At 33.7% G+C, this 17,018-nt stretch overlaps 1 protein-coding gene across 2 annotated transcripts in view; it reads left to right on the top strand.

Moving 5' to 3' along the window:
* LOC145669128 (trypsin alpha-like) overlaps nt 1-16,168 on the top strand; it is a 100,391-nt gene extending 84,223 nt beyond the window's left edge. For both annotated transcript variants that reach the window (XM_081737474.1, XM_081737473.1), the window contains exons 6-7: nt 1,984-2,142; nt 15,775-16,168. In XM_081737474.1, the coding sequence (XP_081593600.1) occupies nt 1,984-2,142; nt 15,775-16,074 (459 nt within the window). In that variant the 3' untranslated portion in view covers nt 16,075-16,168. The remainder of the gene's footprint in view (nt 1-1,983; nt 2,143-15,774) is intronic.
* The last annotated feature ends 850 nt before the right edge of the window (nt 16,169-17,018 follow it).

The raw sequence follows: 17,018 nt of genomic DNA, 5'->3' as shown, positions 1-17,018 counted from the left end.
GTATAAAAATCATGTATAATAAAAAAATCAAATAAGTATATCACGATATTGTTAACTGTTCGTGAAGTGTCATTAGTCAAAAAACATTGAGATCCACTGCTATATGGTATAGTTATAAACTATTCAAACTTACTGAATTCGAACTGCATCGGTACAAAGGTCAACATATATAATGTGTCATACTGTAGAAAACCTGAAGTGTATGTTGATATTTTGTATTAGAGTTTACTTTAATATATATGGTTTTCTTTGTGAACATGTAGTAAAAGAATGAATACACTAGTGTGGCAAGATAAAGAAATAAGTTATTATGCTTCTATGTTACGCTGAAAGATAGTGTACACTCATTCTTCAGTTTTAAGGAGCTCCATTTAACGGGTATCGGAACTGACGGACAAAATCTGGAGCAGCCGACTCAGTTTAAAGTTGCTCATTTGAAACTTAAAAAGTTGAATTTAGTGTATTATAATGTATATGTACAAAGCATAGATATTTTGCACTACCAGATTGGGTAGTGTACTTGATTAAAAGCATAGCACCATTTTATTTCTCTTTCTTTCATTATGTTATTATGGATGTCATTCACTATATTCTTAATGTTGAAAATTACAGAAAATCAGGAACATCATATCGTTCTTATCCTTTTCTTATCCTTGAAACAAGGGAAGATAGTAGAAGATCTTTATTTTCTCTCAACTCTTCCGTATCTGAAATGATACATTCTGTTAAGTTTGATATAGTAAAGATTTCCTATTATCGGAATTCTTTCCTTATATAACTAACACGTATGCCATAATCAGACTAACTCAACAGTTTATATAACCATCCAAGACAACCTGTTAAGTGTAATGTACACGTGTTACATATCTAATTTGCATACTAATTTTAAAATACATAATATTATATATGTATATCATGCATGGCCTTTTACATACAGTATAGCTCTATTTAACGAATAAATTTGGGATTTTTTCTTAAATGAAGCTTTTCACTATATATTGATTCAATCAACAAGAAGTGAGTCTCATAAAGATGAGTTCAGTACGTTGATAAGATTTTAAAATTTTAACATATTTTGTGATTTTATAACATTAGTTTGAATGAGTCTCTTTTGCATTTCTAAGAATTATTTATTTAAAAAATTACAAATTAAATATATTTGAATAAAAATAGAAAAAAATATTTCTTGCAACATATTGTTAAATGACAAACCACTGAGTGTAAGCTATTGTTTGTATAAATATTTACGATGCAGATGACAAAGAAGCATGATAATTTAAGGAGCAATCAGTTCCCGTCAAGTGGGCTTTTTGGTGAACAAACACCGTGAATGCACTTTACTTGCATTTCCCCTGTTTTTTTCACTTTTATTATTCCACCATTGTCATACATATCATCATAATCGCCTCTCTTAATCTTGGTGCATAATCGTGGGATTTTAAACTGAAACACGAGCAAGAATAATAGTGACAGTAGTAATAATGAAGTCCCTTTAACTTTATATCATTATATTGCTAACAACATCCAGGTACTGCATAGGTAATCTTAGTGTTACTATCTTAGACATCTTCATATTGCGATTTGCAAACCAAGACTTCTCATTACTTTAATAACAATATACGTAGAAAACGGCATTATATATTTATTTTTGATTGCTTCATGTCAAAAACGTTAGCTAAAATGTCTAAAAGAGTGCTTGGAGGCGAATTCCGGACTGAAATAGTATCTTCGCTAAGCTATCATCTCATGTCCCTTGTCAAATTACAACCCGAAATCTCTTGGAGAAGGTAACTGTAATTAATAAATGGGTTAAACACATTTTGTTCAATGAAAGAAGTGAAATGTATTATTATACATCTAAGTTTTCGTTAGCAACCGAGTATATATTTGGTTGTAAAATATTAGTGGTTTGTTTCGCATAGTGAATAATGGGTTATAATACATACATATTTTACTTATGATATGTGTTTCTTTTACTTTCAGAAGGGAGTTTCGGTTCCTACCAAAAAACTTCAAAAGATAGTTGTTACAATACTTGCAAGGGAAAATTGCAGTATAATGTTAGATAAGAAGAAAGTGATATACGATATTAAACAAATAATCTGTAGTGCACCTCCGCCTATTCCTATGGGCACGTGTCAGGTATTTATAGCTAAAAATGAATATACTGAGCATGATTCATTATTTGATATAAATCTAAAGTTGTGAGGTAAATATAATTTTAGTTAGTTAAGATACTACCCTATAATCCACAAAATTGAAATTTAATGTTAAATACGAGAAGTAAGGCTAATCATTTCTAAGACTTACCAACAATTACGGTGAGAGATAAAAATATACTAGAACCACCACCATTTATCCAGTAAATTATTCTTCCTACTATACGAGAACACGAAAGGAAACCATGTATATATGTACAAATAATACATTAAACTTAAAGACTATCATATTTCACCCAATTCTGCTTTGTCAAAGAATTGACAATCAGTCATTATCACTATCATAGATATTCTGCCATTATTGACAGGTCACTTGCTCCAACTGAGTATCTTCCATGCTTCACGGTCTTCCGCTAACCTTTTCGTCTTCACGTCAGTAGCGTAGCGTGGTATTCCGAAGTGGGGATGCCAAAGTTAGTCACTTGCATGACACAATACTATTGCAATCAACAATGCATAGCTATTCCGAGGGGAAATATAGGGTTATGAAAAATTTAGAAGAGAAGCCTCCCTAATTGGTGGCCTACTGGGACATACAGAAGCAAGTGCGTGGATTAGGGTAGAAGCCAATAAGCAATTGTCTCAGCTTCTTCCTGCTACTAGTGTTGTGACGAGAAAACTAGACCCTACTGTTGTATAAACATTGTTTCAAGTGTAGTTCCCTTGTGCAGCTTTTTTCTCCGCATACCATACTTCAATCTCGTTCTTGAAAAAGTCGCCCCTACAAATTTCGGGTCCGGAACTCAGGCCCCCATTCGTGAATATGGGCCTGAGTGTATACGTATATCATTTGTAGATGCAAATACAAAGTACTTAAACCAACTCTGCGTATGTATTTCGTTGTAAGATATCCAGATACTGAAGGCAGTTGAGTAAAGCTGTCTTCAACATTCGGGGGACGGGTAAGACCGTTCCCATATTTTTTAAAAAAGTGATGTCCAAATATTTATGAAGTTGAAAAACAATGCTGTGTAGGATCAGGGGAGCAGAGTTGTCTTCAACATTGGGAGGAGAGTAGATTTGAGGGAGGAGGGCATATCTGAGGCTTTTCTGGGGGGAGGGGAGATGAGACTCAAATTACAGTAGATAAATCTGATTTCTGAGGTGAACCTGTTGTAGGCGATGTAGATGAAATTGTAGTACATATCAGTATTAAAAATCAGTGCCGTGAACACATTCTGTAATCTGAATACATGCATATTTATAATTGATATGTTTCTACTTATGTATCCACAATGATTCAAATTAAAATTTTAGGACACTTGTTTTGTAATAATATAAATAATGACTTCCCCAAAAGTACGGAAGAAAATCAACTATGTATGGCACAACAATACTCTTATTTGAGCAAAATTATAATGATCACAATACATGAATTAAACAAATAGTTGAAAATAGACTAACAATAATTAATGACAATGAAATATTAAAGAATACGATTTTTTTTTTAAAAAAATGAAACAAGTCAAGGTACATGAATTTCATCTCACTTTCCTTTGTGCAGTCACATACAAATCTTCACAATTTCAAATCGGATTAATAGGAAACACAGTCCCCTTGTTCCACGATTGGAGGGGACATGTTCCCTTCATCTTCCCGGGATATGTGCCAGTGACTGAAGGGCCCAAGGGGCGGGCAGTGCTGGCTCTCTTGACCTACTAGATCGGTGACCGTGATTCTACAGAATGCTTATGTTTATGCTTGTGTGTGTAAGTTCCCTCAAAGAGTTTCTGGCAACGCCACTGGACATACTGTATATTTATGAAGAAGATTAATAATTTGCCTTTAATTACGATTACAATTACGATGCATTTCATTACGATTAAAGCATAACTATTCTTATACTATTATTTACATAACCGACTTGCTTCAAAAAGACAATTAACTAACCATTTCTGTTTTGTCCTATCTCCTTGATAGCGCTCGTACGTTCTGTACAGAAACTATAGCTTAGCTCAAAATAGATAGAGTTGGAATACTTGAATATGCCAGCGTATATCTAAAGCAAAATATAGAGTTGCAGGGATGTGAAAGGAAGTAGTTGGGCATGCGCATTCGACAGAAAGCAGACGGAAACCCCGTTGCTTGCAGTAGGCCTGGAAGCCCAAGGAACATAGCATACGACAAGAGGAAAGACAGAAAATGTGCATCTGAGGGACGCGCATGCGTAGGTTCCGCTTGTCACAGTAAGGCGAGACGGTGAGAGAGCGCATCCAGAAGATTGCAATGGGAATAATTGTGATAATAACAAGCAATCAATTTATATATAATGAAATACGTATGTTTTTCTTATTAACAGGGGATGCCGGGCATACCGGCGTTCCCTTATGCTACGCCGCTGCTTCACGTACGATTTTTCCGTTTCGTTGCCATGAATTGTAGTCTCCTTCGCCCCTCCCTCTCTTTCCTGCCACCATACCCTCTATCACGTCCCTCATGCTACCGTTCCTTCTTATCCGATGTTCCAACCAGTTTCTCTTCCTCTTCTTAATAATATCTAAAAGTGTTCTTTTCTCCTCACCATTTCCGATACCGTCTCATTCGTTTCCCGTTCTACCCTGTTAATTCACTCCATTCTTCTCCACACTCACATTTCGAAAGCTTCCAGTCATTTCGCATAATTTGCGTAATGCTCTTATTTCGAACTCATACAGTACAATACTCCATGCGAAGTATTTTATGAGTCTTTTTTTCAACTCTTTATTCAAGATCCCACAAAATAATATTTTCTTCCTCCTAAAGGCTTCTTTTGTCATTCCTATTTTTACTTTTATTTCACATTCACATTTCATATCATTACTAATAATTAGAGCAACCCACATTATGCTTTATTTTTTATTTAATTATGCTTTATTTTTTCCAAATTATGCTTTACTGTTAATTTCAATCATTGTTTTACATTAATCCTGTAACTATTCTAAATATCTTGATCTATTTATTAATATTTTATGCAACCAGTTTCTTTCATATTTAATGTACTTTCTACCTAATGCACTGCAAAAAGATATGCTTTACTCGAGTCAGTTTTTTCTATCACTTGCGTGCGCCTTAGAGGTGCATATATACAAAAAGGGAAAGTAAAATATGTCACCAAAAAGTACAGAAAGTGCTCAAGTTCAAGAGGTACACAGAACAATATAGTGTGGAGTTCTTGTATACTATTCATTGTTGACGGAAAGTTTTCTTCTTCTTTTCTTCACATCAAAGGATTACAGCGAAAAGTTACAGAAATAAAAATAAGCTTTTCATTGTTGCATTGTTGTTCTCAATGATTTTGCAATGTAAATATAGGTTTTCAAAATATATTAATACGGTATGTTAAACTTGCAGTTAAACATAATTTTCCATAAATTATGCTTTATGTTTTATTTTCTAAAATTATGCTTTATTATGCTTTTAAAATTAGTTTCTTCTGGACCCTTACACAACCACAACCATGTTCAAGATACCAACCATATGTGTAAATTGCTGTTATGTTTTCAATGCTTTTTATGCTTTTGGGTTGCTCTACTAATAATACTACCCGGATATCGAAAACTATTAACCTGTTTCATTTTCTCCCCTCTTCTATATTTGACACCGAGCTCCAAACACCATGGGTTTTGCCTTTCTAATATTTACTTTCATCCCATATTCTTCAAAACCCTTCCTCAAGTTTTCTAACAGTGACTTTTTCATCAGATTACGCAACAAGCGCCATATCATCAGCAAACTGTATACACCTAACCATTCTATTTCCTACTGAAGTGTCGTCTTTATTTCGTAGGCTTTTTCTTTATTAGTAGTCGGAAATATATGTCTCTCCTTCAGTATTAGACACACAAAGCTGAAATTTCGGAACATTGTCCCAGGTCTGTGTAGCCTCTCTAATTTTAGACAAAATATTTTAACTCAACCCATTTGCTAATCTTATTTGTTGTAAGTTTTGAAATATGCAACAATTGATGAGTTTCATGTAATAAGGGCATAAGTCTGAGATATTCATTTTGAGAAAAACGTTGTTGAAAATTTAAGTAGTTTTTTCCTTACATTAAACAATATTGTAATATGCAGCATTTTATTACTGTTGTTGGACTGTACACGACTGCATTGTGGTGGTTAGAGGTAAATGAACAGCTTTTGGCGGATAGAAAGAGTGTTATCAGTTGATGAACGATGTTTTCACGCTACTCTGGTTCATATTACTCTTAACTCAAAGAGCTGCCCTGACCTCCAGAATCTAGATATTGAGTTGAAATTTTGACAGGAGGGTAAACAAGCATGGTAAAAGCCACTTATGCATTTGATGCAAAAAGGGTGTAACCTCGCTTACGCCCTTATTACATCAAACTCCTCAATTTATAGTAGCCTAACAGAAAGCAAGAAAAGCTTCTCAGTGTGTTGTTTCAGACTGTTTTACTGGTGCGTTCGAAAATTCAATAGTGAGCATAAAGCAATTCAGTGATTAATTGTACCGTGTCCTGCGAAAACGAACTAAGCGCCACTTTCATACTTTTAAGAAAATCACGTATAAAGGTTGATGTCCAGCATAAAGGTTGATGTCCACTTTTGATTAATGTAGCCGTAATCAAAAGTGAAATTATGTTTCTTTTTTTGGAAAGGTGTTGGTTTTCCTCTCTTTTCGATTGTGCAAAACGTTCTAATGCTTATAAGCAACCAATCGTCGCATTTACGTGAATTTTCAAAGTTTGGCGCTTAGTTCATTTTTGCATAACACGGTACAATTGTCCTCCAGTATTACGAACTGGCACACAGGAAGAAATTTACAATATATTACACAAAATAGCTTTGCCAACCCAGTATTATCAGAGATGGAGCGTTGATATCTTTCTTGATGATATGACACCTTATGTTATAATGTTTTAAATTACAAAACTTATTACTAACTCTCAATATAATCTAAAAATTATATTTCTGTACGTCTGTTTTAGTACATAATTAATATGATAGCCAACTTTAGAACGAAATACAAGTTGCTTTTCTATTGTTGTCACTATTTTACAAATAACGGTTCCTTTGTTTTATGTGGAAATAGGAAAGTGTCTTTTGGTGCTACAAAATCTTTCCCTAACTTTTTAAATCTTTAACTTGAAATAATGTTTTTCAGCTCGTTCAGTTAAACCTAATTGCAACATGGTGGGCTTCAATTATAGTCTTCATTTTTAATACCCCAAAGATTTCGTCTCTGTTGCAGGTGAAACTTGTGTAGTCGATGAGAACGCTAAAAACACTTCCATTACTCTTGTTTTATGGACACAACGGGCCTTATTCAGAGCCGTTATTACATGTGATTATTGTCATACTAACCACTTTACTAATCAGTGAATCATGCAGTAGTCAAGTCTATGGCACTAATCATATGTCAAAACGATTCTACATAAGGCCCAACTAAGTCTTACTTATCAATTACTTGCTCATATTCGGTCCATTTTACATTCAAAGCAAGATATGGTAACATGCTACCAAGTATTTACAAGGCCACGTAATTATCTTGGATAATGTAACCACATCAATTACTTCCTTATGTAATTCTTAGAAGTCAGAATATTCGTAAAGGTGTGCTCAGAATTAGGATAGCTACACAATGTATACCTTCTTTCCATGCAGCCAATTAGAATGTATATTGCTAAAATATTCCTACTGCGTTAGAAAGCTGATACCTTTTGCTTCATATTTTGGCATGATACGCCTGAATGTTTTTATTCAAAGAAGAACTTGTAATTTTTATGAGTCAGAAACAAATGAGTTGTTACTTACTCTGGAGCAATGAATTCAACTCTCATCACTGTTGATGCCATTACAAACTGTTAATTGTACACAAACATTGCTTCACATCGCCATTATCATTATAAGTATTCTACCAATATTGGCAGGTCACTAGCCGTAACTGTGAAGCTTCCATGTTCCACAGTCCGCTAATATCTTCGTCTTCCGTACAATTTTTTTCTGTTTTGATATTGTCCATTAATTGTAGCCTTCTTCGTCCCTTCCCTCTCTTTCCTACCACCATACACTCTAGCACGTGCTTCATGTTACAATTCCCTCTAAGCCCTTCCCCAACCAGTTTCTCTTCCTCTTCTAAATAATACCGAAAATTGTTCCTTTTTCCCCCACGATTTCAAACACTATCTCATTCGCTTTCCGCTCGACCCAGCTAATTCTCATTTTGAAAACTTACAATCGTTTTAGTCATTTTTGCGTAATATGCATGTTTCTGTCCCTTACACTACAGTAAAATACAGTACACAAAGCATTTTATCAATCTTTTTCTTTCGCCATTCCTATCCTTGTTTTTATTTTACGTTTGCCTTTCAAATTAACAATACTACCTACGCATCGACAACTAGTCACCTGTTCTATTTTCTGCCCTCGTATGCCTATTTGCTCTATCTTCTACTGAAATATTATATGAGCCCTTTTTTAGTATCTCTTCTAGATAGATATAAACTAATGTTTTGGAGAGAAATATCCCCGTCGAACTCCCTCTCCAATTGCACTCTCCTCTTTTTTTTCCTCTCCTATGTGCAGGCTTTTCATAGGTGTTTGATCTTTCAATTCTTTAGAACTCCCAACAATAATTCCCAGTTTACGCTGTCAAAAGCATTTTCTAAATCAATAGGTACTACACGGACTATTTTCTCCTTTTTATAAACCTTTCACCGATTACCGTTACTAAAGGTAACACTTCCCAAGTGTAACACTCTTATTATCATAAAATTTGGCAGGTAGATACTACACATAAAATAAACGAATACGTGTTTTTTTTTAATTTTCTGCGGAAAACCGGTTTTAGGGGGCAAAAACTCCCACCCAAAATTTTGAAAGTTGACGCCCGAAAGTCAAAAACAGGTGGACTGAAGTGAACGAAATTGTGCACAGATATTGTCGACCAAAAATCAAGGAACAGGGGTTTCGTATTTTCCTGGAAGAAACGGTTGGGTCTGGCAGGGACCCCACCAAACCTTTGGTCACTAAATATCCAAAGTGCTAGTAACAGTATGTCAGATGTAGTAAAGGACATGAAGAATTGCAACAAAACTTTGTGTATGGACAATATACAAAAAATAAACGAATACGTTTTTTTATTTTCTGCGGAAAAACGGTTTTAGGGGGCAAAAGCTCCCACCCAAAATTTTGAAAGTTGACGCCCGAAAGGCCGAAAGAAGTCAACGGAAGTGAACAAAATTATGCACAGATATTGTAGACGAAAAATGAGGGAATACGGATTTTGTATTTTCCTGGAAAAAACGGTTGGGTGGGGCACGGACCCCTCCAAACCTTTGATCATGAAATATCAAAAGTGCTAATAACAGTATATCAGAAATGCCTAAAGGACATGAAGAATTGGAACAAAACTTTGTGTAGGGACAATAAGCAAAAAATAAACGAATACGTTTTTTTTTCTGCCGAAAAATGGTTTTAGGGGCAAAACCCCCCACTCAGAATTTTGGAATTTCACTCCCGAAACGCAGGAAGAAGTGGACCGAAGTAAATGAAATTGTGCACAAATATTGTAGAGGTAAGATGAGGGAATACGTATTTCGTATTTTCCTGAAAAGAAAAAACAACTGTTGAGTGGACCGAGGCGTTGAGTGGCGGAAGGAGTTTACCGAAGCGAATGAAATTGTATGTAGATATTGGATATGTAAAATAAGTTCTTTCGTGTTTCACAAGTGTCTCCGTCCGATTTCTTCAAATTTGGCAGATCAACAACAAGCTCAAACAGTAGGCCTATAGTATTTCAGGAGACACCTTTAAGCCTTACAATGTTTTTCCGCATAAACAAAGACAATTGTCGATTAATTTTCTCGTTGCTGTTGATGTGCCAAATTTGAAGCAAAACCGATAGGGACACTTGGGAAACACGAAAGGCCTTATTTTACATAGGGTCTATACAATATCTACACACAATTTCATTTGCTTCGGTCTATTTCCTGCGCTATTACGGTAGTATTTACTTCTTTTTCGGAGGGGGCCTAGGCCCCAACATTGTTTTTCCGCACAAATTAAAACACGTTTCATTTACTGTTTTGCAAATTGTCCCTATACGAAGTTTCGTTGCAATTCTCCATACTCTTTAGGAACTTCTGACGTATACTTATTTGCACTTTGATATTTCGTAATCAACGGTTTAGAAGGTCCGTGACCCACTCAACTGCTTGTTTCCAGGAAAATACGGAGCCCAATTACCTCGACTTACGACTACAATAACGGTGCACAATTTCATTGAATTTGGTGCACTTCTTCTTGTCTTTTGGGCCTCAAATTTCAAAATTAAGGTCGGGGCTTTTGCCCCCTAAAACCGTTTTTCCGCAGAAAATAAACCCGCAATCATTTATTTTTTGTGTATTGCCCTACACAATATGTCGTTCCAATTCTTCATGTCCTTTAAGCACTTCTGACATAATGTTATTAACACTTTTGATATTTCACGATCAAAGTTTTGGAGGGGTCTGTGTCCCACCCAAACGATTTACTTTTTTCAGGAAAATACGAAACCCGTATTCCTTCATTTTATGTCTACAACATCTGTGCACGATTTCATTCACTTTGGTTCACTTCTTCTGGCCTTTCGGGCGTGAAATTCAAAAATTTTGAATTGGAGGTTTTGCCCCCTGAAGCCGTTTCTGTACAGAAAATAAGAAAAACATGTATTCGTTTGTTTTATGTGTAATACCTACCTGTCAAATTTTATGAAAATCGGAGTGTTACACTTGGGAAGTGTTACTTGTAAGTCAATTTTAAACCCGAACTCTACAGTTTTTCTTCCATACAACTTTCAGTCCAGTATGCGCAGCATGATTTTTGCTGCAACGAGTATGAGACCAATAGTTCTATAGCCCTCACATCTCTCGGAGTTTGATTTTTTAGCCAAAGGTATCATGATCGTCTTCGAAAAATTATTTTGGCCACTCTCGTGATTTATGTAGTTCATTGCAGACTTGGACTAATTGTTTTTTGCTCTTGTCTCCCATGTTCTTAGTGAATTCGATTGGTATAATGTCTATAACGGTTGCCTTTCCATTATCTCTATCCCCGAAGGATATTAAACGGTTTATCACTCTTGTGTACTTCAATTTCTACTTCAACTACTGTGCCACGCTGTATAATCATCTTCCTGAGACTTCGCTCCTCTCACTGACTACCTTCCAATTCTTATTTTCTATTGTCATCATAATAACCCATTGTTTACCTAAGAGTTCCATAGATTTCCCTTCCTTGTACATTTTCCCGTATTTTTCAATACTTTCTAATTGTGTTATGTACTTACATCTTCTGTTGTAAATGCCCCCCGTTGCTCTTTCTTTTTCCCCTTGTAAGTCGTTGCCTCTGGATTTGATAAAATTAGTTGGTGTCATATCAAAGAAGCTCCATATTGCCTGTTTCATGTTTCCTTTATAATCAAGTCATATAAAAGTATTGAGTCTTTTAGTCACTAGATGACATTAGTGTCTGAAATCTCAGGGTATAAGAATCGAAGCAAGTCCGATCTAAGTCATTTGACAACAGACAGTTGAAGCCCCTAAATGTGCAAGAAGTTTTGGAATTCTTATAATCAGAGGAAAGATAGAAGTACGAGTGCCATTTCAGCTTAATCGGCTCTGATTGGTTGAGAGACTCACATGATGATTCTGATGTATGTTAATAGATGTCACATTAAGGTATCTATGTCATAGAAATTATGTTGAGGAAAGTGACAGCCAACTCTAGACTGGAAAGCTCAAAACGAGGCCTATATAGAACTTAAACCTAAATACCACAAGAACTAACTAAACTAACTCACTCAAACCTAAATAACTTAATATCCAAGCCATATGAGCTCTCACAGAGAATCGAACTCAACGACTTAGTATATCATAACTAAAATATATAGCCGTGTGCGTTAACGCCAAAAAGGCCAAATTCATACATTTTCCTAGATACCTTTTCATGTAACTTTAGTATAAGGAACAGACATAATACTACTGCACTGTGTACTCATTTTGTGATATTTTAAAAGGTTCTTATTAGCGTGTACTAATACTGTCAATTTTAAATCAATCGTATCATTTAATTATTTAATTATTTATTTTCTCGTAATAAATTAGTCGTAGAAAGAATGTAAACATTCCATTCATTAAAAATTTGTACTTGTAAGAGTAATATTCATTATCTGGATAATATTCATAGAATAATATTCATTAAGTGTTTGCGTAGAAATATTGTAAAACTGTGAAACTAAATTTCATAGTAAACTTCATTTTTATGTAGACGTTCGTAATTCATTGCGCTTTCATTTTCTAAGGAAACTCGTTGCTAATAAAATCTTAACATACAAGTCTTTAAAAGCTCGTTGTAATAATTTATTTCATAATTGAAAATTGTATTTACATTTTCTATGAAATTATTGAGATAAAGTCTGTTTCATAATAATTAATTCTTCTAACATGTTTTGTGTTTTGTTTCAATTCCTGTTATTAAAAAGGTATTTTATACAAATACCTTTTGTATACAAAAGGTGTACAGATATTAAAATTTCCAAACTATAAGAGCTATCCCAACTATAAGATGTTTCTGTTATTACTGGTAGCATCGTTTTCTAACTTTTTTACTTATTTACATTATCCTAATAAAATTAGTCATTTATTTAAGAGAAAACTTCTTTCCGATTCAATAAGTAGTTTCTGAAGGAAACTTCGTTAAACTATTTAAGAGCTTTGCATCAATAATATCATGTCCTGAGTTATTTATATTCTGTTAACTTTTCTCCTTCTCAGAAATAGTTACTCCTATCACTTTTCATATTAAAAGTACTCGATCTTGAAATTTTCATAGAGTTACTCTTAAGACAAACGTAGTTTGCAAAGAATATAAAAGTTGTTCCCAAATTACTAAAGTAATTTAAATACGAGTATTTATAAATTATTTCGGAAGCAATGAGCAACATCTCAAGAAACTAGTTCTTACAAAGACAGAAGACAGTTTGAAATACATTATTGTTTATGTACATTTTTTCATCTTTTTTATGAAACACGTTTTATTACTTATTCTCTTAGAAGTCCATTTTCACTTCATAATTTTTAATTTTTTAAAAAATGAAATTAGGTTTTTATTGTTTTCAGCTCACTAAGTAATTCTAAAGAAAACTCGTCATTAAAGTTAAGAGGTTCATATTATTTTAACGGATTGTTTTTCAAAGTTCAGCACTATTCTTAAAATTCTCGTAATAGAGTTACTCGTAACACTAACATAGTTTGGAAACAAATAATATGTTTCGAAACCAATTAAGTAATTCAAATATTTAAAAACTATTGAAAACCAATGAGTAATTTCTGAAGAAACATGTTCTTAGAAAGACAAAAGTCATTTATAAACTATTAAAATGTTTAACACATTATTTTATAAGATTTCATTTAACATGTTTTTTTATTCCTTCATAACTTGATTTACATAGGTTAGTTATATTTCCTTAATAAAATTTGCCGTTTATTTAAGAGAAAATTGTGTTTTCAATTCACTAAGTAATTCTAGAAGAAAACTCATTATTAAATTATTTGAGATGTTCATATTATAACGAATCGTTTCTCAAAGTTGAACACTTATTTTTAAAACTGTCGTAATACAATTACTTTTAAGACAAACCGTAGTTTGAAAGTAATAAAAATGTATTTTCAATCCAATAAAATTAATTCCAACATTTATAATGTTTTTATTTTTATTAAAATATATTCATATAAGTGAAGAATAAGCTACACTTTTTCAAATAATTAATACACTATTCGCATTAAATAATAATTATTGATAAAAGTTGTAAAATTATTTGTTTATATGCTCATAAGAAGAGAAGGAAACTTCTTTCATAAGTTATGTAAATAAATTCAAGTTTGTATACACATGAACAGTCTAAGGTACTTAATTACCTCTTCGACTTTTACTGGAAATCCAGGATATAACACAGTTTATAATGTTTCATTTCACAGGACTTTATTTGTCTTCCCTGTCAGGTTAGTGATGGCTTCTTATATAAAAATATCATGTGACTTTCTAGATTGACACAATGTATCATTTTCTAACTAGTCTTGATTTAGGGTTAGGATTTAGGGTTTAGATTTCTGGACTTTCAGCATCTAAGGCGATTTAGCTCGTCACGTTTCAGGGATGACGTCCCATGCCGAGCATCCCGTGACAAGTTCCCTGACTATCCGGGGAAAGGGGAAGGAAGAAAGGATTGGGGAATGAAGGAAGCAGTCTTGGACATAAAATTTAGGTACCACCACGGCATTTGCCTGATGTGAATGAGGAAAGGCCAGGAAAACCTCATTCAGGGTTCCTATTCCACGGCCCCGGGAGCTTCAAAATTCGGGAGGAGAAAAGAAAACATTTATATAAAATGGAAGGAAAAAGTAATAAAAAGTGCTCAAAATCAAGGAAAAGCAGGGTTTATTTTTGAAAATGTTATTGCACTTCGGGTCAACAATGGTGGCGTTTCGCTGATGGTCTATAGACTTCACTCATATGTACGGGGGGAGGGCACCGTCGTATACTCTCGCCCCGAGCACTGATTTTCAACGGCACGGCACTGCTCATGTAGACTCATCTTCCTTTTAAATTTCGAAATCAAGGTATAAATCTGAATTATCAATTTCACCTTTGAAACGGGATATAAACTGTACTCTTCTAAAATTTTTGATATTTTTTCTATATTCAGATTACTTGCTTCAAACGAGACAACTTTTGTAAAATTAAGTAGTTTTCGAAACAAAATATTCCACTATATTATCGAATGTTGTGCAGTCAAACGCAGAAAGTTGATCACAACAATCAACCTGCAAAAGTTCGTTTATTCTTCGCTGGATATCAAATGAATAGTAGACCTATTTCGTCAAGGACTGGATCTCATCAAGTATTTATCACGGGCAACAACCGACTGCGACCCATAGTAAGGTACATAGGGACTATTACGTAAAAAAACGAGATAGCGTTTTGGAATATAATACATACAAAACGAGTTTGACTCGGACTTAGAATTGAAAGTGTTAATTTGAGTGTGTTGTCAGCACTCATGCGAAGCACATGTCCATACAAATTGTTGAACAAAGCATTTCTTATACTTATCCATATTTTATAAAAATATTATCATCTTATTTACATTAGCATAAAAGTACTGTATTTAGAAAAAATGGAATTAAATGTAATAATAAATTTTTGTCATCATTCTACGTAACCAAGTAAAGTTTAAAAATTTTAACAAGTCAAATTTTAAAACTGATGATACAGTAAATTTTTAAAAGGTGATGAAGACACAATTTTAAAAATAGTCATCTGAGGAAACTCAAGTTTAAAAAAAAATAAGCAAAATTATCATCGATAAATTGGTATGAATTGCTATATGGTATCATTATTAGGTCTTGTATTGAAGTCACTTTATTTGGAATTGTTGATCTTGGTTCTAATATTCTTTTTGTAATAATGAAATTTTTGTATATGATTTTTATTAACTGATGGAGATAAGCAGCTTAAAACAATCATGTCTTTTATCTATAAAATTAATTCTTATTTTCTAATCCAATAATAGGGTGATTCTGGAGGGCCACTTGTCTGTAGAAACATTGTTGTAGGAGTGATTTCATGGGGATTGGACTGTGCATCAACTAAGTATCCTGAAATATATATGTCAACTGAACTATTTGTACCATGGATAAACACAATAATGGTTGATGATACAAAACGCTCAGTTGGTGGCCTACCTGTTGAAGACAATAACATTGAGAAAAAATTCTTCTTTAATGAAGCAGCACCTATATCAAGTGATTGGTTATCATTCGCATGGAAAGCTTTGCTGGAATTAGTTTTATTATCTAACCGCATTCTCTGAAATTGTATCAAACATTTATGTTAGGAACTATTATGACAATGAGAACGTGGCATAATTTTGTAATAAGAAAATGATTAAAATGTTATTTATGAAATTATTCTTTATATTTTCATATTCATTAATATACAAATATTTATAAAACGAAATAGGATGGGAGTATTATTGAGTGTACAAGAACACTTTCTTCCAAGAAAAATTATTTATCTTAGCGCCAGTGTTCAATTGACCCTACATGAGTTTGGGCTAATCAAGCTCTTTTCTAGGCCAGACAGTATTCCACTGGGACTGGCTGGGCTAGTAACGTTTAGCGTTTGTGCTAATCTAGTTCCAGGGATATGGGCACTTAAAATTTCCTAAAAGTAAAATTGGTGGTATTTATTTGGTGATATCTTCACTATTATCTTTAATCTTGCTGATATTCTTATTGGACTAGGTAGTAGTCTTGGTGGACTCATGGGACAGATACAGCTTCCCAAAATGTTTAGGACAAACTTCACGCCAACCCTACAAAATTTTGTTTTAGTCGAAATGTTTATTGGGACCATTTGGGTTGGTTCGGCTAGCAACTTTTTTGCGTTTGAGCTACTCTAGTTCCAGGGATATTGGCACTTAAAATTTAGACAAAGTAAAATTACTGCTTTCTGTTTTGGAAATATTGTAACTGCTTCCCGGTTCCATATATATTCTTCCCCGACTACAGAATGCTCTTACAGAAAAATACATTTTCTTTTCTTTATATGTTCAAAAAAACGTAAGTTACGAGTACGTCATTTCTTTCATGGGAATAATACTAAAACTCTTTCTGTTGATTAAATAACATTGGTCAGAAACCAAATCCCTTTAGTTCGTCCTAGACAACAGAACAAATCATATTTCCATTGCAATCCTATTTCCTGAGTGCTCCAAATATAGGAAAGATGGATTGCTAATTGAATTTTATTTGA

The sequence above is a fragment of the Thermobia domestica genome, chromosome 13, assembly GCF_964235325.1.
Source record: "Thermobia domestica chromosome 13, izTheDome1.hap1.1, whole genome shotgun sequence".
NCBI lineage: Eukaryota > Metazoa > Arthropoda > Insecta > Zygentoma > Lepismatidae > Thermobia > Thermobia domestica.
The sequence above is the reverse complement of the archived record's forward strand: the minus strand, read 5'-3'. Positions and strand labels throughout refer to the sequence as shown.